This window comes from Apiospora aurea (genome assembly GCF_038362705.1).
Source record: "Apiospora aurea strain CBS 24483 chromosome Unknown utg000010l_segment0_segment0, whole genome shotgun sequence".
Lineage (NCBI taxonomy): Eukaryota > Fungi > Ascomycota > Sordariomycetes > Amphisphaeriales > Apiosporaceae > Apiospora > Apiospora aurea.
The window spans coordinates 2462096-2487616 of NW_027117397.1; the positions used below are offsets into that span (position 1 = coordinate 2462096).

At 56.6% G+C, this 25521-nt stretch overlaps 10 protein-coding genes across 10 annotated transcripts; 5 read left to right on the top strand and 5 right to left on the bottom strand.

Moving 5' to 3' along the window:
- Positions 1–667: 667 nt before the first annotated feature.
- PG986_014764 (uncharacterized protein) lies at positions 668–1687 on the top strand (the record flags this gene model as incomplete). The annotated part of the gene is made up of 1 exon (XM_066850986.1): positions 668–1687. One exon carries the CDS (start codon positions 668–670, stop codon positions 1685–1687), a length of 1020 nt encoding a protein of 339 aa, XP_066693224.1.
- A 320-nt stretch (positions 1688–2007) lies between these two features.
- On the bottom strand, positions 2008–3096 carry PG986_014765 (uncharacterized protein; the record flags this gene model as incomplete). The annotated part of the gene is made up of 1 exon (XM_066850987.1): positions 2008–3096. One exon carries the CDS (start codon positions 3094–3096, stop codon positions 2008–2010), a length of 1089 nt encoding a protein of 362 aa, XP_066693225.1.
- A 540-nt stretch (positions 3097–3636) lies between these two features.
- Positions 3637–5073, bottom strand: PG986_014766 (histidine acid phosphatase; the record flags this gene model as incomplete). Its single annotated transcript, XM_066850988.1, has 1 exon — positions 3637–5073. The coding sequence occupies one exon, from the start codon at positions 5071–5073 to the stop codon at positions 3637–3639; it is 1437 nt and encodes a 478-aa protein (XP_066693226.1).
- Positions 5074–6870: 1797 nt separating this feature from the next.
- Positions 6871–8674, bottom strand: PG986_014767 (aminotriazole resistance; the record flags this gene model as incomplete). The annotated part of the gene is made up of 2 exons (XM_066850989.1): positions 6871–8267; positions 8386–8674. 2 exons carry the CDS (start codon positions 8672–8674, stop codon positions 6871–6873), a joined length of 1686 nt encoding a protein of 561 aa, XP_066693227.1.
- A 1400-nt stretch (positions 8675–10074) lies between these two features.
- On the top strand, positions 10075–10604 carry PG986_014768 (uncharacterized protein; the record flags this gene model as incomplete). The annotated part of the gene is made up of 3 exons (XM_066850990.1): positions 10075–10160; positions 10226–10434; positions 10501–10604. 3 exons carry the CDS (start codon positions 10075–10077, stop codon positions 10602–10604), a joined length of 399 nt encoding a protein of 132 aa, XP_066693228.1.
- Positions 10605–11338: 734 nt separating this feature from the next.
- On the top strand, positions 11339–12460 carry PG986_014769 (chitin deacetylase 1; the record flags this gene model as incomplete). The annotated part of the gene is made up of 3 exons (XM_066850991.1): positions 11339–11460; positions 11524–11934; positions 11995–12460. The coding sequence occupies 3 exons, from the start codon at positions 11339–11341 to the stop codon at positions 12458–12460; spliced, it is 999 nt and encodes a 332-aa protein (XP_066693229.1).
- A 1089-nt stretch (positions 12461–13549) lies between these two features.
- Positions 13550–15910, top strand: PG986_014770 (uncharacterized protein; the record flags this gene model as incomplete). Its single annotated transcript, XM_066850992.1, is given in 4 exon segments — positions 13550–13565; positions 13662–14353; positions 14433–15768; positions 15783–15910. 4 exon segments carry the CDS (start codon positions 13550–13552, stop codon positions 15908–15910), a joined length of 2172 nt encoding a protein of 723 aa, XP_066693230.1.
- Positions 15911–16198: 288 nt separating this feature from the next.
- Positions 16199–18223, bottom strand: PG986_014771 (uncharacterized protein; the record flags this gene model as incomplete). The annotated part of the gene is made up of 4 exons (XM_066850993.1): positions 16199–16632; positions 16665–17059; positions 17180–17985; positions 18131–18223. 4 exons carry the CDS (start codon positions 18221–18223, stop codon positions 16199–16201), a joined length of 1728 nt encoding a protein of 575 aa, XP_066693231.1.
- A 954-nt stretch (positions 18224–19177) lies between these two features.
- PG986_014772 (major facilitator superfamily domain-containing protein) lies at positions 19178–21256 on the top strand (the record flags this gene model as incomplete). Its single annotated transcript, XM_066850994.1, has 5 exons — positions 19178–19547; positions 19667–20200; positions 20339–20594; positions 20669–20923; positions 20947–21256. The coding sequence occupies 5 exons, from the start codon at positions 19178–19180 to the stop codon at positions 21254–21256; spliced, it is 1725 nt and encodes a 574-aa protein (XP_066693232.1).
- A 121-nt stretch (positions 21257–21377) lies between these two features.
- Positions 21378–24802, bottom strand: PG986_014773 (RNA polymerase III transcription factor tfiiic; the record flags this gene model as incomplete). The annotated part of the gene is made up of 5 exons (XM_066850995.1): positions 21378–21850; positions 21926–22261; positions 22332–22586; positions 22655–23516; positions 23573–24802. 5 exons carry the CDS (start codon positions 24800–24802, stop codon positions 21378–21380), a joined length of 3156 nt encoding a protein of 1051 aa, XP_066693233.1.
- Between the last annotated feature and the right edge of the window lie 719 nt (positions 24803–25521).

A 25521-nucleotide genomic window follows, 5' to 3' on the forward strand; every position in this document is an offset into this window, starting at 1 on the left:
CACGCCCTAGAAAACGACTGCAGTTGAAACAAGCCCGCCCTCGTCTTGCCTTATCGGGCATTATTCACGCTTGTCACTGTCATTCAAGAGCTTGGCAACCCCGTGGCAGTCATGGGTTTCTTTCCTCCCCATGATCCATTTGTTCTGATGCCAAACGGGCAATTGCATGTTGGTACTACAGGTACGACCCAACGTGTTCGCCTGAATGCCACCTTCCGTTAGTCTACCGCCTTGTGCCCACCCACCACGTCCTGATCGGGGCTTGTTGCCCATTACTAGTCCATGAGGCTCTTCAATTTCCGACTGCCTCTCCCTCTCTCGACCTCGGCAGCAAATGACATTTTCCCAAAATTTCCGTCTGCGCTTCTTTTCTTCGTCCTCTTTTCAGGCTAGCTCAAACTGCTCTCCAAATCTAGCACACCATTACTTATTCACGGTACGCGGTGGTTCTCTGACATTCTACTCTTCTCAAACATATCGTTCTATTTTCCCAAGATCAGGATCGAAACGGCGGGGTCGGGTTCACTGAAGCCCGAGATACAATCGAGGTTTTCTACAAGACTGTCTCTTGAGAGGGCTCCTTTATAGTCCGGTCTATTTAAACAAGACAAGACACATCGAAGAAACTGGAGTACGCTACTATCTACCCGCGACCCCAAGGACAAAGATGCAACGAGGTCGTCCCACCAGGACCCCTTCGCTCACTTCCTCCCTGGCCGACTCCCGTTCGCCCAGCCCCTATGCGCGCTCGCGGTCTCATTCCCGGCCACCTCCCTACCCCACCAGCACACACCATAACAACGTCCGATGGTCCTCCTCCGTGTCTCCGGATGCTCCGCTACGGAATAGGAGTTCCTACGCACCGCCGCCACAGCAGCAGCACTCTTCATCATCCCGGCGACGTGACTCTTTCGCCACCAACCGACCACCGACACCGCCACAGCAGCAGAAGAGGAAACCGTCGGTATCCTTCCTCAAAGACCAGATCAAGGAAAAGATAAAGGACGAGAAACCCACCGCCAAGGACGTCAAGCATAAAGTGAAGGGAAGCAGCACGCTCAAGACCTCCTTGATGTTTCTCGGCTCCGTCGCGGCAGCGACGTACGTGGCCAACCGTTTCTGGCCCCGGGGCATCACTTACGGCGATAAGGAGGCGTGGGAGGAGGACCGGCGACGGGGCCGCAGGCGGCGCTCGGCCTCTCGGCGGCGGGAAGGGGGGCGGCGGGGTAGTTTCGACGACGAGGAAGAAAACCCTCGGCTGTATCGTCGAGGCCGCGGGGTCGAGCGCGTGGTCTACGGAGAGGAACCGATCCGGCGGGCTCCGTCGAGAGGGGGTCGATCGGATCATACGGCTGCCGCTTCCGGGTACACCGTAGTGAGGACCGCTGCGAGCCGACCGGTCAGCGTGGCGAGGCAAGAGCGATATAGAGACGATTCCAGAGATGGCGGTCGGAGGGCCTCTTCCTCATCCTATTACTACTACGATGGCGGCGACCACTGTTACTACTCCACGAGGCGGCGCGACGACGATGCCGACGAGTTTGACGATGGCCGTCGTAGTGCTGTTTACCGAGAGCCTCGCTACGTCGAGCACCAAGTCACGACGCTGCGGAGGAGCTCATCGGATGACCCCTACACGACGACGGAGCGGGTGGTGCGGCGACAGTATCACCTTGATGACCGTTGATGAGTGGTGCTGGTATCTGCTCTCAAGAAGCAGAGAAAATCGAAAGGGGGTGGCTGGTTTGGCATTTGGTGGCGGCAGCGTTTCGTTCATGGAAGCCAAGGAAAAGTTTGTCATCTTCCCCGGGTCAGGTATTAACTTTGATAGATTTTGGGTGGAAATGATTGACTTGTACAGTGAAGCCATGCGCATGAAGCTTTTTGTGTTGCTTTACCCGGTTCCCGTCATGGGACTGACGAAGGTGCGATGTGATCCCTGAATGAGCATCTCGAAATGTCGCAGACGCTCACGAGCGACGGGCCAGGCGGTACACCGATGGGTTCTCAAGAGGGGCGTGGGCGATTCAGGGGTAATATGTCAACTTGACCCTTGAGTCGTGTGCCACCAGCTAGCGCAACCCAGGGTACCGTCATCGACAGAGACGTCAACCCAGAGTCTGGGCTGGGTTGGGAGTTGCTGCGTTCACTTCCATCCGCTTGTTCGTCGTTGCCGCTGCAATCACCATCATTGGTCTCCTCAGCTTCGGGTTCCTCTTCTTCTTCTTCTTCCTCCTCGGCCTCGTCGACCTCTACCCCTCGAGATCCGACTTCAGCCGCCGCCGCCTTCTTAGCCTTTCCAACTGCATCGCGTCGCCTGGGAATTACATCTGTACCTTCCTCCGCGACCTGCGCACGACGTCGTCGTCTTTTAGCTCGCGCTGGTTGACGAGTCCGAGCACTGCCGCCATGATGGCTGCTACTTCTCTCGTCACCGGCCTCCTCCATCTCCACATCCTCTTCTTCGCTTCCACTGGCCGGCAGCTCTCCTGAAGATTCGAAATCTCGGGGGAACCACAATGGTGACGTTAGCCCATCACCACCACCCAATAGCTTCGCGATGGTCTCGTGGGGGTATTGAGCCGCGATGACGTAGTAACCCAGCCTCCAGCGCCGTCCTTCAGCACTGTGGATCGGGACCACGATCTCGGCGGCGGCTGTAGTGGTGGTCACTGCGATGCTCTGTCCCAAGGCAAGTTTTCGGCTGGAACTATCGCCGCCACCATCACCGGCCTCCTTCTCAACCTTCGTGGAGTAGACCAACAAGTCACGGCCCGAGGGGCTATTGTTAAGCAGCTGCGGCGCGCCACCGCCAATCGTCGGCAACGGGTACCAGATCAAGAACTCGGGTGGTTGGATTAGGCTACTGTTGCTGCTGCTTCTGTCATCTTGGACTTGAAACGCGATGCCGCTGTTCGTGCTGTCGGCGGAAAATATGGTGGTGGTGCCCGGGCTGAGGCGGAAGAGGATCAGGTTGGGGTTGAGGCGCTCGGTCGACCTGACGGAGGGCGAGATCTGAATGTTGCCCAGGGGCAAGTTGCAGATGAGCAAGATGCGTAGAGAGGTGGTGTTCTTCTCGTCCAACGAAGGAGTCATTCTGTTGCAGTGCTTTTAGATGCCAGTGAGCAGGATATGATCATTTCGTCCCCGCGACTGGGGGTGATGTGCTGCGTTAGGAGGGAGATCAAGCATGGAGGGTCGGATTTGACTTCATAACGTATCATTAGCCTTGTCCCTTTTGAAAAAGCACATGTCAATTCAAATGAAACTGCTCTCCATTTGAGATTACTTAGGTCATCTCGCCCGTCGCCGTTGGGAAGTGAGACTTTTATCTTGCGAACCCATACCGAAGACGGCCTCAAAACGGTGAGCAGCCCACTCCCAAAGATGATGTATGACAGGGCAGGGGGACAAAGGCGGCCACGTTCGCCATGTATCAGAAAATGTCTTCGACACATCATCATCCTCACGGAGAAAATGGTACGGCTTTTTAACATAGAGACTAATATCACATTTGACGGTTCACACAAAACGCGAAGATAGATTACATGGTAATGGGTCATTACTTCGTTCAGATTAAGTACGTAAAAATATTATATATAGAAGGCATTAAAGATTAAGCGTGAGCTTCTTCCTTTAGAAGCGGTAGTTCTCGTGACGCTTACCCACAATAGTGCCGTTGCCCACACCGGAGTCGGTGTAGATGGACAGGCTATCGGTGGAGTTCTTGTAGCTGACGCCACACTTCTCGGAAAAGCCGTTGGGGCCGCTAAACATGTCGACGCGCTCCTGGAGGTACTTCTCGAAGCCGGCGCGGGAGCAGGTGGTGCCCGGACCGTCGGCGCAGGCATCGAGAGGCTGGGGCGCGCTGTTGACGAGGACGCGGTAGTACTCGCCGTCGTCGTAGCCGTAGCTGCCGGTGCAGTTGAGGCGCTCGACGGCCAGGTTGCTCAGGAAGGGCAGGATGGAGGAAGCCTTCCAGGCGCGGCGGTAGTTGATGCGGTCCAGGGGCATGGTCTCGTTGACCTTGTCGGGGCTGCCGCCGTAGGCCGAGTTGTTGAACAGGCCCATGGCGACGAGGACCATGGGCGGGAGCTCGCGGTGGGTGAAGCTGACGTACAGGTCCTCGGCCTCGGGGGCCTCGCTCATGAGCAGGCTCGCGGTGGCGTTGAACCAGGGCAGGCCGACGGCGCCGGCGACCTCGTTGCCGTAGCCGACGTTGTAGTGGTAGCGGACGTCCTCGGTGTACTCCCAGGCCAGCCAGTCGTCGGGCGAGAAGAGGTCGAGGTCGCAGAAGGGCGACTTGCCGCGGATGACGGACTCGTAGCCGCACATCTCCATCATGCCGTAGATGTCGTTCATGGTGAAGTTGAACTCGGGCGCCAGGTCGTTGAGGCGCGCCATGATGGGCTTGGTGTACTTCTCCTTGTACACGGAGGACTCGTCGCTGCCGGCCGACGAGGAGTAGGCCGGGCAGGCCTTGTAGGGGGTCAGGCTGTCGGCGCCCGACTGCTTGCCCTCGTAGATGCTGACGACGTTCATGGTGTTGTCGTCGAACTCGAAGCCGCGCACGAGCGACTGGGCCGACTTGTAGGTGCGCTCGGCCGAGGAGGTGTAGACCTTGGAAGGCAGCTTCAAGTGGGAGTAGCGGAAGAACAAGTCCACGCCGAGCCGGGTTGCCTCGAGTCTTCCGACGCGGGTCAGCAGCTCCTCCTCTTCCTCGCTAACGGGGGCGGACCAGTCGGCCAGGAAGTTCAGGGTGGGGATCTTGGACCAATCGATAGTCTTGTTCTCAACCTTGGAGACGAAAGGCTCCAGGTAGGTCTCATAGTCAAAGTCGTTGGCCGCAATGGCGGCGTGGCGGACCAGGTAGGCGGCGCGCGAGGCTTTGCAGCCCTGGGGCACGTCGGGAGAGGCCTGGGGGTCCTGGGACTCGAAGTAGGGAGCGACACCTCCGAGATGCTCGAGGGGGTTGAACTTGTAGTTGGAGTTCAGGGTCGCGGCAGAGGCGAGGGAAGCGAGGGGCAGGGCCTTGAGCAGGCGCCCGAGGCTGTAAGACTGGCCGGAAGACATGGCTGGCGTATCGCGTGGAAGCTCAGGCAAGTCACGATGGAAGCGAGAGTGAGAGCGGGAGTTGCGGGTGAGGACAGGCAAGAGAGACAAGCGACGTCGAGAGCGAGGCTACATTGCTTATGTATTGACATGACTCCCTTAAACTGAACCATCTTACCTATGTAGCTACATGCCGATTCCCCATCCAGCTGCATACATGGAGCTACGTATGATGTATGCTAGCTGGGGTGGCAGAAGGATTGCTTCTGGGTTGCCGGTGTGCCGGCCCAGGTAGGTAACGGAGGTAACGCAATTGGGTGGTGTAGGCAAGCCAGGCCCAAGGGGAGACCAAAGACAGACAGCAAACAGGTCAATTGATCCCGCCGAAAACCTGTTCATGCTACTGTCGGTACGGTTTCTGGTACGGTTAGCGGTGAATTCGATCATCGATTCACGATGCCAACCATAGCAACCGCAGGCTAGCCCTTGTCTTGCTGGCGTCATTGGCCCGAGCGTGGGCGGGTAGATCAGGAAAAGCTAATTTGCTTTTCCCCACTGTTCCCGCGAAGCGACCGTGGCTGTCGAATGCGCTGTCTGCGCTGTCTGGCTGTCGGGCAGTGCAGTGTCCAGCGTGCAGGCCCCCCAACCCCCAGCGAGCGGTGGTTCCTGGATGTCTGGCGCCACTGCAGTAACGTCATAGCCAAGCAAATGTCTGCGGTCGATATGCTCCGATCCGATCTTCTGAAGCACAAGGTTGAGTTGCATCGGTTCCTCTCGGTCGGTCGTCTCCACGCGAAGCGGCCCGCCAGCACTACAATATGCGAACCGGGGATTAATTCGATTGCAGTGTTTCGAATTGATCCTTCGTCCATGCGGCAGATGCATCGCGAAAATGTATCCAATGCAATGAACACGCTAGCATAGGGGAGAGACATGAAGAACCCCCCCCTAATGGTCGATCTTAGCTTCATTTTAATCCAACTACAGTGACATAGCTCGGAACGCTAATAGAAAAGATGCCGCCTTAGGTAAGTTTCACTGGAAGAACTTTCGGCATTGATGGCACCATCTTCAGGAAGAACAGCCACCAACGAATCATGCAAATCTTTATGAGGGCTTCGAGTTGGCACATACATGACAAGCTCATGAGTGCCTCCGACTGCAGCAGCTCGTCAAGAACTTTTACCTGGCAAGGCGTTTCAGGAGCGACGAGTTCTCCATGGCAGACCTGTGGGACATGGCTCGTAGGAGTCGGGAGCAAATGTTCAACTCGCTGAACGAGGCCGAGTTTCACCACTTTAGTGTGGACCGGTTCTTGGGCAGCCTGATGAAAGGTGATGATACAAATCTTTTACCGTAGCGAGAATGCACGTCACATAGGGTTCAATGAAAACCGCGAGATCCAGTTCCTGCCAATCGTGAAAGTACTATGTACAAGTAAGTCCCAACTCACATACCTATGTAACTGTACACCAGGATTTCATAATGGATCTGCGTACAAGTCGGTTCACCCCCGGCCACCACAATCAGCCAAACAACTGCGCCAACGGCGCCGGTAACGACCACGGCGAGGCCACCGCCATAGTTATAGATCTGGCTGCTGGAATGATTGATAGGTAGGTAGCTATGGGACGGAGGTCTCGAGACGTTTTGGCATCTCAGTAACTACCTACATAGCATTCCGAAAACTTCGCGTGCCACTTGCACATTTACCCCGTAGGATTGGATTCGGACAGCCAAGTTTTGAACTTTTTCCCAATTGAAACATCTAATATCATTCGTCTAATGAGTTCTATATCTACATCTATCTGAATGTCTTCACGCCTTCTCGCTCAGCCTCTCATCGCGCCGAGTTCTATGCGCCTTAATCAGGTACGCGATGCAGATGAGCACGCCCAGCCCCGCCAGCCCGATACCCATATAGTACGCCCCATGGAAACCCCGGAGCCTGTCTTCGGGCGTCTCCCCGCCATTATTGGCCTTATACTCGACCGTGCCCGCGAACCCGAGCCCCAGCGCGATACTATAGTTGACAACGGTATTAATAAGACTAGCCGCAATACCCTGATGCTTGCGGTGTACCGCGTTTGACAAGATAAGCGTAGCGGCGGGAAAGCTCATATCCATGCCCCACGGCGTGACCAGCATCGACACAAACGCCTGGCTCCAGTACGTCTGCTCGACTGGCGCCGTGGCAATGAGCGTGATCCCCACCGTGAAGAAGAGCAGGGCCGCGGCCATGACGACGGCGGGGCCGAGGCGGTGGATCAGCATGCCCGTGAAGACGGACGCGGCGCAGCCCGAGACGGCGACGGGCGAGAACCAGGCCGTCGCCAGCAGCGGGGTCGCGCCCCGGAACTCCTCGAAGAACTGCCAGGTGTACATGATCCAGATGCCGAAGCAGCCCCAGCCGCACGCGATAGCGGCCAGCACGAAGGAGACGTCGACCGAGAGGGCGTCGAAGGGGATCAGGGGGTGCTGGGCGTAGCGGATCTCGATCAGGAAGAAGGCGGCGATGAAGAGGACGCCGATGAGCAGGAGCACGTAGACGTAGGGGGCTGACCACCCGCTTAGCGGCGCTTGGTTCCAGGCAAAGTTGATGAGCACTAGGCCCGTAATGCCCGTTGCGGCGCCCGCGAGATCCAGCTCGTGGATCATGGACCAGAAGCCTCGGGGCCAGGTTTCGCGAGGCCTGCCCATCAGGGACGGCCGCGAGGGGATCACGTAGTAGCTCAGGACGACACTGAGGGCCAATACAATGGCGAAGCAGAAGTAGGCCCATGGCCACCAGTGTCGCGCAAACAGGCCCGCGAACACGGCGCCCAAAATGCTTCCTCCGGGCGCAGTAGCGCCAAACGCAGCGAAGGCCAGGGCCTTGCGCTTGCCCGGCCCGTACGACGCGCCGAGGATGGCGAGCCCGTTGGTCAGGCAGATGGCGGGGCCGATGCCCTGGAGGACGCGCGAAAAGATCAGCAGCACGTGGTTCGAGTAGATGGCCAGGCCGCAGACGACGTTCCAGACGGAGAACCAGGCCATGCCAATGAGGAACAGCGGCTTGTAGCCGTACACGTCGCCGAGCCGGCCGGAGAACATGATGAAGGTGCCTACGGTCAGGCTGTAGCCCGCGATGATCCAGGACAGCTCGGCCGGGTTGGAGATGCCATAGCTGTTGCCGATGATCTTCAGGATGCCGATGGTGTTGCCAAGGGCGGCCTCTGTAATATGGCGTCAGTTCTCATATTCTCTCTACTTCAGGATGAGTGTCCCGACCTCGACTGGTGGAGTGAGACAAGGACGTGCAGGGGCATGGGAGGGAGGAAGGGAAATACCTACGGGTATAGAGCTGCGCAAGGCATACCACGGCTACAAGAAGCAACTCGTGGGGCAGCGAGATGGTCTCGGCGATGGAAAGGTTGGTGGAGACTCGCGTGGCTTCGGGCCCGGTTCCATCTACGGTCGAGGTGTCGTCGGCGTCGTCCTCCGGCGAACTGTCCAGTCCCGAGTCCCTTCTGAGGTCGCGCTCATCATCCTTCGGGGGTAAACGCCCGTGGTTGGTTCCGGCATCATCGGCGTCGGTCGCTGCTGTCATGTCGTCGCTTGTTGAACTCCTCCTATGTTCCATCTTTTCATGCGATGGGAAGGTCTTGGACCTGCAGCAAACCAGCAGGAACGCTGCTTTCTTATGGTCGTGCGGCCTACTGAGCGCGGGCGGCGCCAAAGGCTGATTACTGGGCGGATTACAAATGGCTGATAATTCCAGGCTCACACATCAATACGCTTAATCCGGACTCATGGGCGATGCGTCAGGATCTGCATGTTTCGAGCGGTAGACGCAGCCTTTTCTTCTAGAAGTAAGCAAATAGTTCAGGTGATCTGCGGAAGGGGGCGACTGGTGTCTGCATTCTTGCAGAATCGGGCACGGCATGGGATAAGTTAGAACCCACTCATCCATCATCCCTTTCTAAAACGACGGCAAGGAAAGAAAAACTCTGGCCTTGGTGATTTCAATGATGACGGGTAAGACTGGAGACGGGATGGGGCCACACACTCGGAAATAAATGGACCTATCATCTGTCATCGGCCCATTGCCTGCTGAGACGGTTCGGCGATAGCATACGTAACTTTGATGTCAGGGAAAATGGTCTGTTCAGATTGTTCTAGTTAATTCCTTCCTCGCTCGTAGCCTTACATAGTGTTTGACTAGACCCAGCCAGCAAAGCGAAGAGGCGTTGTTGTATTTCCGCGCCGGGTTTACGAATAAGCTCCTGCCATTTCCGTCCCGCCGCTGCTGAAAAGTAACTGTTGCAACCACAAGACAGGGGTACGACGTGATCAACCGAGAACCAGCTATTCGGTACCAGCAGGGCAGGAATGACTTCAAATGTCATTCCTATCATTATTGATTCAACCTGGGAGCCTCAACACCTGCCGAACATGTGTAATTCAGCGTCGGACCGCCTCTTTTCCCTTCTTCTCCTTTCTCTAATCAACGTAGTTTCTTCAAAATAAAACAACACAACTTCATAGTGCACCACTCAGTATCATACTGACGCTACAGGTACCAAACTCCAATGCATGTCAGCCAGGCTGAGAAAAGAAAACAACGGGAAGGTACCATGTTGCCTGTTGGGTCATTCCCCAGCCTACTTCTACGCAACAACCATACGAATGTATCGAGGTTGGCAATTGATACTCAAAATGGCCTAGTAGTAAGCCTGCCTGCAGCAGTAGACCAGGTGCATCGATCGCTTAGGCGACGATTGTGGTCTTTTCAGAAACCTAGCCGACCCGAGCCAGTTATAACAGACGAGAACAATCCATGGGTGTGTTTTCTGCCCTTGTATGTCGGTCAAGGTGCAAGACAAAGTCACTCTACTCCTAAAACTGCCAGTAAATATCCTACATGGAGGGTTGCTACTGAATCGGCTGGTTAGCGTTGGCGAGGACCTGAACATCACGAAGAATAGCGGCGTGAGCCAGTTATCTTTTGAGCACCTGACGAGCGTGAACAGAATCTACATCATGGACAACCCGAATTCGACGATATCCGGCGACTTCTCACGAATGGATACTGCCGTTTCAACCTACATCAACGGTATAGTGGACACGTACGTTGGGCGAAGATATATATCGGTCAATTATTGAGCCGTTCAACGAGCTAATCGGACGGCAGGACCATCAACCCAGCCCTTTTCCCGCTCCTTTCCCGCGCCGGAGAGGTCAGTAGTAGCTTCACCGCAGAACAAGAAGACATTGCCAGCGGAGTTACCCTGAATTCTTGCGAGAGTGCCAATGCCGTTTATGGATGTGGAGCGGGCCAGAACGAGATAGAGCGTGGGATACGGGAAACCCCTGAAGCTCGGATGACAGCTCTGCCAAGTGGTAAGCACTGCTTGAGGCTGACTGCATACATAAGGCATCTCATGTTGCGCACTCTACTGCGTGCAGCAAGAGAGAGTCTGGGTAAGAAGTATGGACGTTGGACAGACCTGCATCAATATTTGCTCCGCCCTACCCGACGCAAAACTCGGGACCGCAATGAACCGTCATAAGGGCCGGGCTTGAACGCGATGGGTGTGTTATCGTTGTCGGCAGCTGGGGTGGTCTGGTCTCTAACCTTAATGGCTAATTCCGTAAGTGCGAGAGAGTTGGGAGTTGGGAAAGTTCGATGCAAACCGATTGGAAGGTGCCCCCACCCCCATTGAAACAACTGGTCTGCTCCGCCCCCGGATTGTCAAAACGCTGCCGTTTAGTTGAGCCTGCGCTGTGAGCCTGTGCCCTCTGATTCTCATTTCACCACAATGCAAGTTCCATGGGGGTATCCAAGCGCTACCGCAGTGCTCCGAGACTATTGTTTCAGCCGGAGAATAACGTTCGGATACCATGGACTTACTGTCAGGATGAATCCGATACCCCGCAATGCGCTAGCAGGTACACCCCCAACCCCCCCAGTTCCCATTGCCTGCCTGGTGCAAACGGCTGAACAGAATGGAGCCGTGGTGCACATCATTTCGATAACATAAGCACGGCTGCTGCTCGATAATGCACCTTTTCGGTGTATGGGCCGTGATGGCGAGAGGGCACACCACCTCCAGTCTGGAGGGCGCGCCTATCATCGGAGTTGGCGGTATTCGCACCCCGCCCTGCCTTCTTGGCCATATGGTTGACCCTGCAGCACTACCATGACCACTTCATGTGCATCTGGCTCTGGGGCTGTTTTGCACAACTCGCACGATCCTGAGATTCCAGATCTTCAGAGAGTACCTTACTGGTAAGCGGAGCAATCATGGTTCACATCGAGGAGAGCTTACAGGTCCCTCGGGACTTCGAGGGGTTCGGCGAGGAGGGATATGACCCTCAATGGCCTAACGGCGCAAGAATAGCAGTCTCTTTCGTGCTTAACTATGAGTAAGTGCACTACCTGAATAGACTCGCACCACATATTTCAAAGTTGCTGACACGTAATTACAGAGAAGGTGGAGAGCGCTCTGTACTGGACGGCGACGCCCACTCGGAGCCCTACCTCTGGGAGAAGGGCGCATCCGGCGGCTACAAGGAGGGCACCCGGTACCTGAATGCAGAGCACGACTTCGAGTACGGCAGTCGGACGGCGTCGTGGCGCATCATGCGCCTGTTCAAGGAGTTTGGCTGGAATTTCACCATCTACGCCGTCGCGGTGGCGCTGCAGAAGAACCCCAAGTTCGCCAAGGCCCTGGTGCGTGAGGGCCACGAGATCGCAGCCCACGGCTTGCGGTGGAAAGACACCTGGGACTACACCCTCGAGGAGGACAAGGAGTACATCAAGAAGGCCATATTGCTGCTCAAGGAGGTTTCTGGCGAAATGCCCGTGGGCGCTTACTTTGGCCGTGGCACGCCGCAGACGTAAGTGCATCTAATCCGCAAACCCCCTGTCATATGGGCGTCGACTTATCACAACCACAGACACATGCTGTTCCCCGAGGTATGGAAGAGCGTCGGCGCCGAATTCCTGTGGTCGTCCGAGTGCTACAACGACGACGTGCCCTACTGGATCGACATGCCGCAAGAAAAGGACCTACCCGACAGCGAAAAGAAGGGCATGCTGCTGATCCCGTACAACTACGACTGCAACGACGGCAAGTTCCACATGTCGCCCGGGTTCGGCAGCTCGGTGGCCGAGACGTACGAGCAATACCTCAAGAACACATTTGACTGCCTCTACCGCGAGGGCGGCAAGTTGATGAACATCCCGCTGCACACGCGCATCATCGGCAAGCCGGGTCGCAGCGAGGCGCTGCGCAAGTTCATGCAGTACGTCGCCGACAAGCCCGGTGTGTGGGTCACGACGCGGCGCGAGATTGCAAAGCACATGCACGCCAAGTTCCCGTACAAGCCCAATGGTGCTTGGATGGAAGGGGTCGGCAACTAGAGCAACATATCATCACGTAATGGCAGACTATCTATATCTATCTATCTTCCCAGCACACATGCAGAATATCCCAGGTCTGCGGTTTCGAAGCCGTATCAAGGCGCAGTGCATTTGGATCACACTCGGTTGATCAGAGAAGCATCTGGCTCCACTCTACGACTCTGATGCGCAAGAAACAAGACGGCATATCAACTGAACTGGTATAGCTTCGAGATAACTGATACCAACCGCAGCTATGCCGTCACTCACTTCCATTGACGGGCACTTCCCCTCTTCTTCCTTCTGTCTGATATGCACTGCCGCATCGGCACATGTCCCCGGAACCCACTGGGACAGCTAACAGAGCGGGGCCGGCACCCTTCGCTATCAGCAGCACCTACCCCTTTTGGCAATCTGCTGGGCGGAGGTGACCGGTTCCCACCGACTTGTTATCGGACCCTCTTGACTAACACCATGGACATGACATGACAGCTCCGATAGTACGGCCCCTTCCAATGTGTAACCATAACCGAATGAGACGGTTATATACACGCGAAGATTCGGACATCCGTATTTCGATCGAAAAGTTGACCGCTTGTTGTTACGAAACGACACGACCCTCACGACGCAAGCCCGATTGGTTATTTACCTGAGTCAGCTCACTTGCTTGCCCAAACTAATGATGACCACCCCCGGCCAATTGCCTCCTTCGTGTCGCCGGCCCTGACGGACGCACCGACTCATAACCCCGAAAACGGGGCCGGACCGCATGTACTAGGTAAGCAACATTGGCATTTCCGTGGTTCTTATGGATGAGCTCCGTTGAGAGAGTAATCCTTTGCCAAGTGGTGAATCTTAGAGGCATTCCTCTTCCGGACTAGGTCCACACATCTCTCTTGCGCTTCTGTCTACTGAAATCGGAAAACTAACACACCAACTTGCAGATGTAAGAACCGCAAACAGAAAGTAAGCCAATCATGTATCAGACATTATACCACACCTTAAGAGACACACCCCATTGACTTTGCCTCAAGTGTGATGATCAATGGCCGATCTGTTCCAACTGCAGGAAGGCAGGCACCGAATGTGACAAGACTGCCGTGACCGAAGATGAACCACCAGCAGCGTATGTGCCAGCCCCTCTCCGTACCAAACATGACATCGTGGCCACGTTGCATGCATACTGAACATTCCCCTCTCAGCTATACCCGCGCACTTGAAGAGCGAGTTGCCTTCCTCGAGTCCAGGGTGACGGAACTGAACGGGCTCCCATTTCAGCAGCAAGAGGAAGAGCAGAAGCATAGGCAGCCACAACACCCTTCACAGTCCCAATTCCCTCCTAGGAACAGTAGTCACAGTAGCAATGCGCTAGGAGAAGTTGTCGAGCTGTTGTCTATGGGAAACTTTGAGGCGCCTGCTTACATCGGTTCTTCATCGGGTCTGAACCTCGCCTTGAACCTGGGAGAAATGGTACAAGCGACCGTCTGGAACAAAGCCATACCAAGCAGAGGAGGCGATATCAGCCCCAGGAGTTGCAAGCGGAGGAAGTCGAGCGCCGCGGGAACGGGCTTCTCGTGCGGAGGTGATATCAAGTGCAGCAGTCCTACCCCACAGGGGTCCCCTACGAAAGCCATCACCATGGACGAGGTCATCGCCAACAGTGCGGGCCCGCCCAATGACGAGCTGGGTCTCAGCATTTTATCGGCCTACTTCAGTCAGATCCACCCGCGGTACCCCTTTCTGGACCCGGCCGAGGTCTGGATCCTGCACAACGAACGGGCCGCTTTGGCGGCGACGCCCATTCCGAATTTGACGAAGCAGCAGCGCTTCGGCATCTTCAAGCTGTACATGGTCTACGCCATCGGCGCCATGCTGCTGCAGTTGACGGAGAAGCATACAAGTTCTCCGCCAGAGGTCAGTAACCCCTAACTCTCTCCTTATATGCGCACTAGCCATGAGCCCAGGACTAACGTTCGTCCAATTCAATCAACAGAGCTACTACATGTCAGCCCTCCAGCATATCTTCGCGGCCCGGGAGTCGCGCACGACCCAGAACATTGAGGCCATGGCCCTGCTGGTGCTGTACCACCTGCGCTCGCCCTCGAGCTTCGGGATCTGGTACATGATCGGGCTCGCGATGCGGACGTCCATCGACCTGGGCCTGCACATGCGGCGCAATGAAGACAAGCTGGGCAGCCGGGACGAGATACAGATGCGGCGCCGGCTCTTCTGGAGCGTCTACGCCCTCGAGCGGACTATCGCCATCTCCATGGGGCGTCCGTTTAGCATCCCGGACCGGCAGATCGATGTGGAATTGCCCGAAGATAAACCGGATGACAGAAGAAGCTCGGAAGGAAAAACCAATACCGAGACAAGCAACGGTAATGACCACCGACCCCTAAGCAGTGGCAGTAACAGTAGCTGTGTGAGCCCCAAGGCGGTAGTGTTCCATGGGGGCATGGGGAGGAGCTATCCGGTCAGCTGGAAGACGTCGCTCACGCCTGCCATCTTCCTCTTTAAGCTACGCCGGATCGAGTCGCGGATTCAGCACTCCATCTACCGCACCGACAAGCCGCTGGCCGTTTTAGTACCCAAGCTGAACAAATACCACGCGGAGCTGGAGGCGTGGAAGCAGGACCTGCTGCAGTCGCCTCTCGCGACTGCTACCACCTCAGCAACTACTACTTCTTCGATCAACAGCTCCAACAGTACAAACAATAGCAGAAGCAGCAACAACAACAACAACAACAACGAACTAAACTACCCCCTCCTCCACTACCACCGCGCCATCCGCCTCCTAGTCCAGCCCTTCCTCGCCCTGCTCCCGCCCACGGACCCGTACTACGCCCTTTGCCTCGCGTCGGCCGGCGACATCTGCCAGGCCCACAAGCGCCTGCACCAGACGCTCGACTACGGGCACTCTTTCATCGCGGTCCAGACCGTCTTCGTCGCGGGCATTACCTTGTTGTACGGCCTCTGGACGCACCCGGGCCGCGTCTGGTCGGTCCGTCTGGCCGACGACGTCCGCGCCTGCTCGCTGGTGCTGTTCGTCATGGGCGAGCGCGCGCCATGGGTCCGCAAGTATCGGGATGCGTTTGAGTTGCTGGTTAATGCGGCGATGGAGAAGTTGCAGCAGCGGAGTAATGGTAGCAGCGGTGGGGCGGAGGAGGTGTTTGCGCAGGTGGGAGAGACCGCAGCGGCGGAGCAGAAGAGCAATTTTGCTGCTGGTTCTGCTTCGGATGCTGTTGATGTGACTATCGATCCTCAAATCATTGCGGCGTCGACGATAGCACCGGATCAGGGACATCAGCAGCAACAGCACCAGCGCAGTATCTTGAGCCAGATGAGCCCGGGGGCGACGACCATGAGGCGTGGAGGGTGGTGGCGGAGCTGGCCAGCTGGATCGATCAGGACAAGGAGCATTCGCCAATCTGGATGCCGGACTTTGAGACGCTGCAGAGCCTGTCTTAGCGTAATTTACCTCCATCTATTGGGCAATCTGACCGAAGGGAGAGTGGATATCTCGCGGCATCGGGTTTGCTATTAATGAATGATAATGATTATGAGGATACGTAGGATAAGAATATCACGAGGATCATGTAAAGACTTTTTTCAACCATGGTCCCTGTGGCAACTCGAGTAACGATGGGCACGTTTCCAAATGAACAAGTTCTTTCATGGACACTTCAGAGCTCGATAAAGTATTCGGCGTTTTACACGTATAATATATTAGCATATTAGTCCATATCATTCCAATCTTCACACGACAACCGACTGATCCTTCTCTTTACTACTCGTCCCGTAGCCCCTTGCAGGAAGAGCACTGCCGTAGTCGACGATCCCGTAATCGCCCACCAGGACCCCGCGAATGCGGTCCGCGTTCTCGCCCGCGAAGAAGCCCTCAGACTGCGCCATGTACTCGAAACTCTTCGTATCCCCGTCGTAGCCAGACGCCGTATGATCCGCAGGGTACATGGGTACAGGCCAGATAAGACTCAAGACCCAGTACACCCCAGCCCCCATGAAGAACGAGAGCAGGAAGCCCAACTTGTACATATCCTTGCTCGCCTGGTTGACGGCGCCCGGGTCGAGGGATCCCGCAATGCCGTGGACCGTAAACACGACGCCCGCGACCCATGCCGCGACGGCGCGCAGGTTCCACCCGTTCATGTAGGCGTAGGGGTCCCAACGGCCTTGGTGTAGAGCGAGGGCACGTGCAGGTTGCCGCGGTGGAGGATCCAGTAGTCGACGACCATGACGCCGCAGACGGGCATCAGAAACACGGTGTAGGAGCCCAGGAAGGTCAGGAACGTGGACGCGCTGCTGATGATCTTCCAGGGCACGCACAGCGGCGCGAGCACGGCGCAGAGGACTTGGCCGCGCACGATGGTCAGGTACCGCGGGAGCAGGCCGGAGCCGTCGGCCCCGACGGGCAGGGAGTTGGAGCCGGCGTTGGTCGCGATGGTGGCGAGGACCATGCCGAAGGCGGCGAAGAAGATGCCGGCTCGCGCGCCGGGGCTCCAGAACTCGGTCAGGATGGCGTCGTATAGGTCCCAGACGTTCCAGTAGCTCTTGCCTAGGATCCCCGTCGTGGCGCTGGTGGTTGCGCAGCTTACGAACCTATTCAATGGGGGTAAAGGTTAACAATGAATATCTACAGGGATATAGTACAGCTTGCCCGAACTTCTGCAGAAGAAAAAAGGAAAAAAAAAAGATAGAGAGAAAACCGACAAAACTTACATGACAATCAGCTTCGAAACCAAGATGCCCGTGCTCTGCGACCAAGTCGCCTGCGAAAAGGAAGTAGCGTAACGAGCGACATCGGGCTGGTTGATGAGAATCGGGCAGAGCGCGCCCATGACGCTGTTAATAGCCTGGATCATGGGCCAGACGAGGGCACTCCCAGACAGAACAAGCTGCTTGTCGTAGCTGAACGAGCCAATACTGCCGCCATTAGCATGGACGGCCCAGCCCAGCACCCCGAAGAGGGCGACGGTGGTGTAGACGGCCTTGACGACGAACAGGTGGCGCAGCAGCGTCGGGTGCAGGAACATGACGGGGAACTGGACGATCCAGTAGACGAAAAAGGCCAGTAGGTTCTTGGAACTAATCCCCGCGCTCGCGGGGAGGGTGCTGGGGATCCGGTCCCACGCCGCGCCGAAGATGGCGCGCAGGCAGACGGCCGTGATCATGCCGCCGTAGAAGGTCTGCGTCGCAAAGTAGATGATGGCGACCGAGGCGCGGACGACAACAAACAGCTTGGCGCCGCCGACGCCCGCGGACGCGCGCGCGAAGACGGGGAAGCCGACGTGGTAGCGAGTGGCGCCGCGCGAGTTGAGCACGACGATGGCGCTCAGGACGAGGGAGCCGAGGGCGGCGGCAATCATGCCGTGGTACCACTGCAGGCCGATGGAGACGAGCGTCGCGCCCAGGTTGTAGGACCCGGAGCTGAAGGTTTGGGTGAGGTAGTAGCTGAAGAAGTGCAGCGCCGTCCACGTCCGCCGTGCTGGTGGGGTGGGGAGGAGGTCTTCGTTGAAGTAGGCGGCCTGTATCGCGTCGGGTCAGTATGTTCGGTGCTTTCTCTCACGCATGTGCATATACGGTCTAGCCATAGGCCAAGCCAACGCAAAACCGCCGCGATATATGTTTTGGCATGCAAAGAGCAAGAATGCTATTGGAAATTTGACATACACCTTCTGCTGGGGCATCTGGCGTCAGCAGTGCTTTCTTGAACTCCTCCTTGGACGAGAAGGCCGTCTTGGCCCTGCGAACGGCGGTCGCCATGGCGGTGGGTCTTGCTTTCTCTCAAGCCGAGTGGTGGTGAGGTTTTAATCTATGGTCGTCCTTCTGCGAGAAGATGGCACATGACACCCAGTTGTTGAATATATGCAAGACGATGGCAACGAACAGGGGCGGCAGGAGCCCTCTGGATGGGAAGGCAGCCTGGGCGGGCCGATGGGATATATTCCAACCCCGCTCTCGCCCTGACAGGACCATTCTCTACCAGTGGCCATTATCATTGCCGGTATTGGACTCCACCGCCATGGCAGAGGATTCCAAGACTAGACTGGGTTGTCGGACCGGGATGGTGGTAGGCAGGTCTTGTGTGTTCTGTTCTTGGGCTAGATAACAACAGTGCATCATGGCTGCATTGCGGGCAAGTGGGTAAAGCGAATACTGCATGCGTGCTAGCGACAGATAAATACACCTGGGGGCCTGATATCTACTAGTCTTCTCGGCATGTGGTGGTTTGGTGATTGTGGTTCTGGCGTGGCCAGTCAAATAAATGCTTGACGGAAGGGTTGGATTTGTCGGAGGCATTCCGACCATCTTCGGCGCTGCTGCGAAACCTCCGACGAAACCCGGCAAAGCCGCCGCCAAGAAGAGACGGGGCGGCAAATCATGCCCTCGGAGCACTCCGTCTATCACCTGTCAGGAGCGTTCCGAGCCTCAAACTCACTCTGGCCTGATTCGAAGAGCCCAGTCGTGAGTGATTTCCGTTTTACTATTCATGCTTTCCAAGCCCGCAAGGTTGGTCTGTCCAGGGCAGGCAATCCAGGAATGATGTCCGGGTACGTACACTTGCCTCTCGTCGGATGGATGCCGAGGCTTGATTCGATGCGAATGGTATATACGTGCCTCGGGTCTATTCTTGTCGTTTGAGGGAGCCGAAGCGAAAAGGGAAAAGACTTACAAAAGAGGGCGGAGGATACTATACAGAGGGAAATGAAGACGACTATGGCCATCAACACCACCGCCAAGGACCACCGCCGCGTCCAAGCCGCCGCCGAACGGGCCCTGACGGACCAGACCAATCTGCTCTCGCGCCCGCGGCTCCTGACCGTGTTTGCCGTCCTGTCCTTGTCGCTGCTCATCTCCTTCATCGACCAGAACGGCATCGGCGTCACTTTACCGACCATCGCGGCCGACCTGGACGCCGGCGACACCATCTCCTGGGCCGGGACCGCGTCCCTCATCGCCAACACCACCTTCGCCATGCTCTACGGCAGACTGTCCGACGTCTTTGGCCGCAAGGCCGTCTTCCTCGTTGCCGTGGCCTTGCTAAGCGTCGCGGCGCTGCTTTGCGGCTTCGCGCAGGACGCTGCCGGTTGTAAGTGCAACTACTTATTCACAGCCCATGTTCGCCCCCTTTTCCCGCTCTCTTACTCCCTTGGGTAGCCATTCCTGCTGGCCGGCCTCTCTGACCCCTGGAACCCCTACCCGCAGTCTACGTCTTCCGCGCCCTAGCCGGAATTGGCGGCGGCGGCGTCAGCAACCTCGCCATGATCATCGTGTCGGACATCGTGACCCTGGAGCGGCGCGGGAAGTACCAGGGCTTCATCGGCTCGTGCGTAGGCCTGGGTAACATCACCGGCCCCTTCCTGGCCGCCGCCTTCATCTCCTCCCCGCGCACGACCTGGCGGGCCTTCTTCTGGACCACGGCGCCCCTGGCCGCGCTCATGGGCGGCGTCGGCTGGTTCCTGATTCCGGGGATCCCTCCGTCTGCTTCGCCGCAACAGCAGGAACAGCAGGAACAGCAGAGTAAAGCCAAAATCTGCGAAGGCCTGCGTCGGATCGACTGGGCTGGCGTGGCCACCTCGAGCATTGCTGTCGTGTTCCTCCTGATTCCCATCAGCGGCGGGGGTGCCTATTTCCCCTGGGATTCGCCCATGGTGATCAGCATGCTCGTAATCGGCGTCTTGTCCTTGGGCCTCTTCATTTTCGTGGAGTCGAGGGTAGCTCGGCTGCCCATGATGCCATGTCAGTACTTTCTTTCTCCTCCCCTGCCTTATCCCCCGGCCGCCCCCTTTTCCGTTTCCTCCCCCTTTTTCCTCTACTGCGCAGCAGACTATATAATAAAACCGAACTGGTAGCATGACGTGCTGACTGTCCGTCCAGTGGAAATCTTCCAAAACCCCGTCATCAGCATCATGCTCGCCCAATCCTTCCTTTTCGGCGCCGTGTACCAGTCCTACCTGTACTACCTCCCGATGTACCTGCAAAACGCCCGTCGGTACTCGGTCCTAGCCTCGGCCGCCTTCACGGCGGCGCTCGTCGCCATGCAGTCCATCTTCTCCGTCGCGGGCGGCCAGTACATCGCGCGGACGAAGCGGTACGGCGAGGTCATCTGGTTCGGCTTCGGGTCATGGACGCTGTGAGCTTTTCCCCTTTCCCTCTTTACCTAAACTTATTTGACCTGCTACTCACTACTATAATCCTCGCCCCCAGCGGCTCCTGTCTAACCCTCCTCTACGCCGCCACCACCCCCACCGGTCTAATCATCCTCCCCCTCCTCCTCATCGGCGCCGGCGTCGGCTGCATCTTCCAGCCCACCCTCGTCGCCTTCCAGGCCCACATGACCAAGCCCAAGCGCGCCGTCATCATCGCGAACCGCAACTTCTTCCGCTGCGGCGGCGGCGCTTGTGGTCTGGCCGTCTCGGGCGCCGTCCTGCAGGCCGCCCTCCGGGCCAACCTGCCGGCCTCGTACGCGCACCTGGCCAACAAAGGCACCTATGCGGTACCGGAGGATCTCCTCCTGCTCTCGGCCGCCGACGAGGGGGCGCCTTATTAATTCAAGCCTACGTGGCCGCGAGCCGGGCCGTCTTCATCTTACAGATCCCCTTGATCGGCCTGTGCCTGCTGGGCTGTGCCTTTATCCGAGATCGGGGCTTGCAGCCGTTGAAAGACGACAGCGGCGGCGATGACGAAGTGAAAGAGGACTTTGACACGTCCGTTGATGAGCTGCGGCAGCAGCAGCCGCTAGAGGAGAAAACTGGCTCGGGAAACCCCGTCGAGGATAACAATAGGGGGGCGTAACGGCTTATTGGTGCAGGCGGAAAATAGATGATTAGACCCAAGAATCGAGTTTTTCACCAACACGAATTTTACAGATTACATGCTTGAGCAATTACTAATACATACTACGTATATATCCCTCTCACAGGACCAAATGCTGCCCCGCCACGCTCCGAGCCGCAATCATATCCCCGCCAATGAGACAGCAATTCTGGATATTATAGGCCGCCTCCTGCGCCAGATTCTCCATCTTCCGTCTCCTCATTATCACGCCTCTCTCCCCCTCTTCTCCCATCTCTTCCTCCTTCTCCGCCGGCGGGTTGGCCTCGATCTCCCGCAACACAAGGCGGTAGTACTGGATCGCCAGGTGCGTGAGCCCCAGCTGGTGGTAGCTGCGCGCCAGGTTGTAGTGCGCCTCCTGCCGCTGCATCGAGCAGTTCTCCGCCGACGCGAGCCGCTGGTCGTAGTACTTGTGCAGGAAGGTCAGTCCCTGTGCGATCAGGTACTGGCGGTTCTCGGCCTGGCGCTTCAGCGAGTAGTGCACATAGGCCAGGCCGATGCTGATGTTGACCATGGGATTGTTCGGCTCTCGTGCGTGGGCTCGGATGAAGTAGTCTAAAAGGAAGAGAAAATATATCAGCGCTTCGCCACTTATCTCACCGAGTCTTGCTAGGTTTAGTTCAAACTTACTGAGAGCGTAGGTAAAGCTGTTCGACACGAACAGGATATGCCCGTACATCATCAACAGCGTCGCATCGAGTTCTTTACCAGGATACACCTTAACATCCTGGCCTTCGAGCGACTTGTCCTTCTGCTCCGGCGGCAGCAAGGCGGCATCCATCATCTTGATCTGGCGTAGCGTGAACTTCTGCACGCGGGAATCGGCGTACCAGCCGGCCGTCGACGAACAGAGCCGACAAATGGCAGCGTAAACGCGGTACCCATCGGTCGAGAACTGGTTCTTGGACATGATGTACCGAGCAACCTCGACACACTTCTCCTCATCGCGAGCGCGGAGAGCACAAGCTGCGAAAGGAAATGTCAATAACAGCTTACGCAGGGTATCGACCGAGATACTTCATGGAAACAAACATACCTGCCATCGCCATATGAATCAGAAACAAGTTAGCCGTATCCTCGAAGAAGACATTGGCGTCCTTGGCCGACTCGCAAATCTTGTAAGCCTCTTTCGTCTGGCCAATCTGGGCCAAGGCTAGCGCGTATCCAACAAACAGGTCGAGCCATTCGGGGAACGTGACATCTCGATATTCCACCGGGTTCTCGTGTACGCGTTTCCCGAGGTTCGACTGGACACGGCTTCCCTGGTCTGCCGCCTGGGAACTATCGATATCTAAACCATACAGGTTAGCGTCATTTAGCCTCGCGACAATAAGCGAACGAAGGTTCGGGAAGACTGACTGTCTTTCAGGCGCTGAGCCATCTTCAAGAGTGTAGGGTTGGTCGAAGACAAGCCCGCTTTGTCCTGCTTAAGGCCAATGTTCACGAGATATCTCTCCCAGGGGAAGAAAGCCTTGAATGAGCAGAAATCCTCAATAAGCTCCTTGGCGGCTGCCATCCACTCCTCCCCAGGACCGCCGAAGAGTTCCCCCGTCTGGTAATTACCTGCACGCACGATCTCCCATTTCGTGGCCAGGTGTGCGGATCTTGCGTTCTCTTCACGCTCCCTATCCTCGTTCAGAGCGAAGATTCTCACACGACGCTTATAAGGTCCCTTCGGGCCGGTCCTTGGTTCCTTCGGTTCCCTTGGGCGTCTTGGACCGGATGACCGTAACGCTTTTTCTCCCTTCACTCTCGGTTTCCTCGGGCCAGCAGGTTTCCGCTTTGCCTTCAATGGCCTGCGAGGTCTATATGCGCCATCTGCATCGCCGTACAGAAGGTTCTCATCGCGGTCTCTCTCCAGCTCCATAGCTTCATTCACCAAGATGTAGGCCTCCTCTCCTTGTCTCGCTTCTTCGTACATCTTCGCCAACTCATAACGTGCGCTGATACGGGTGTCGATGGTTGACTCCTCGGCGTCCAAGGCGGCAGCAAAATAGTCTTCGGCATCTCGCTTGTTTCCTGCCTCCAGATAGCATTTTCCAACTTGGTACAGTTGGGCCGCATCGAGGTACCCCTCTTGATGACGCAAAGGGTCGTAGAAGCGCAGTGCTCGTGGATAGTGCTGATGTCCGTACAAGGCCCCGGCTATCTCAGCAAATATATCGGAGTACTGTTCATCGTCTGGGACAAGCTCGATAGGCTCGAACCATTCCAGATGGTGCTATGTTCGTGGTCAGTTGAGTGCCTATATGGAAGCATGATTAGATAAATACGTACCATTGCCTCGTCCTCTTGTTTTAAGTGGAGGCGGCAAATAGCAAGCTTTGCCCGTAGACGTAAAGGGAGCCCCAGCCCGTAGGACTCCATGGGGTGCTTTCCGGGGGCGTAGTCTGGAATCATCTCATTGCGCCGGTGATCGTAGTTATCCCATTCACGGTCGTCCTGAATATTGTCCCAGAAGCTCTCGTCTCGCCTTCCAAGCAGCCATCTTGCGTATAGCTTGGTCTGGCTGATGACATCCTCCCATTGCTTCAAGTGGTGTAGGAGCTCGATATACATGATGAAGTCATCCCAAGTGAGAGGGAGGTTTGGATCATGGCTCCCTAGCTCGAACTCAGAACGGTAGTGCTCGATACCGCGCTGATACGCCTCCTTGGCAGCGTACTGAGGCTTCTCGGTGCCCTTTTTCCGAGTCATCGACAGCTGGACAGCGGCTTCCACGAGACCGCGGAGAACCACGAGGTCGTGCGGGGTCTGCTCAAGAATAAGCTGGTACTCGCCGATAGCGTGTTTGTAGCTCTCCCTCGCGAAATACAAATCGGCCCTGCCCAGGCGCGTCGCGATGTTGTCCGGCTCGATCCTGATGGCTTGCGACAGGGCCATCAACCCAATCTTGGAGACATCCTCAAAGTCTTCAGGGCAACTGTCTAGAAGCTGGAGCGCCAGCTGCGCGCAGTGGACCCAGCCGGTAATGATCTTGGGCTCCAGATGAGCAGCGCACACGAGCGCCAGGAGGCCCTGCTTGACCTCGCCGCGGTCCTGGAGGATGCTGGCGAGCAGGGTCCAGGCCCGGTGGATCTCGCCGTTGATGCGGATGGCATCCTCGACATAGTTGAGCGCATCGTCCAGGCGGCCTTCCATGTAGGCGGTCGTGGCGTAGTTAAGGCGCATCTTGACATCGCCAGTGGGCTCGGCGGCCTTGCGGGGACCCCGTTTCTTGACGATACGCGGGGCCTTATTAGCAGCCGCCTGCGGATCATCGTCGAGGCCAAACTTAACAGCCTTCTTGATGTCGCGCGCGTTGACGAAGTTGCGCACCGAGTCTTCGAACGTGCCTAGCGCTTGCTTCTGGGCCTCGAGAAGGGCGTCATTCTCTTCTGCCGGTTCCTCCACCCGCAGGCCTTCCGGGGGCACGGAGGGGGCCTCTTGGTACAGCGCCTGCGTTTGAGATTGGGCAAAAGCGCCGGCTGCGGCGTGTAGCCATTGTCTTGAGTCTGGTTGATCCATGATCCGGTGCTGGGTAGGAACATGCACCGCGATGTAGTGTTGGGGTTTGGCTTGGGGCTTGAGCAGCAACACCAATTCAAGTCGCTATCCCCATTGGCCGAGTGAACGGAGAAAGTGTAACAGACCGTTGGTAATCCCAACCAGAAGTGGAACAACAAAAGTTTACCAGATAAATCGAGACTGCGGAATAAGTAAAAGCTGCTCGTCGCATGGCCTTGCGAGCATTAAGAGGTGTCGTCTCCAATCATCAGAAGGCATCACAACGCATTGGTTCGCATAAGCCCAGCTCAACAAATGGAACGTCGGGGAAAGAATGCAGATTTGATATCAGATAGATGATGTTCCGTTTCCTTTTTTCCTTCTTTATTCTTATTCCGATGGGTTGATCCGTCATTTTCATTGAAGACTGCATCCATCCTTCATTTGACTTTGTAATCCCGTCTGGGATATTCTTGTTCGCACCCACCTATCAAAAGCCTGTACCTGCTAGAAGCATAACGCCACCTGCGCCAGCTGGAATCAGCTGCATCAATATTGGACGATCCCCAGTAGCAGTGATCGTCAACGGTTCAAATATAATCGAAACCCAACCAAAGACCAAACCCCGAGATTGCGTGAAGGCTGTCTATCTATCCCATCTGCTGGCACCACATATGCCACACGTTCCCCAGATGCGCCTATAGAGCAAAATTGATAGACCCATTCATGTCACGAGAAGT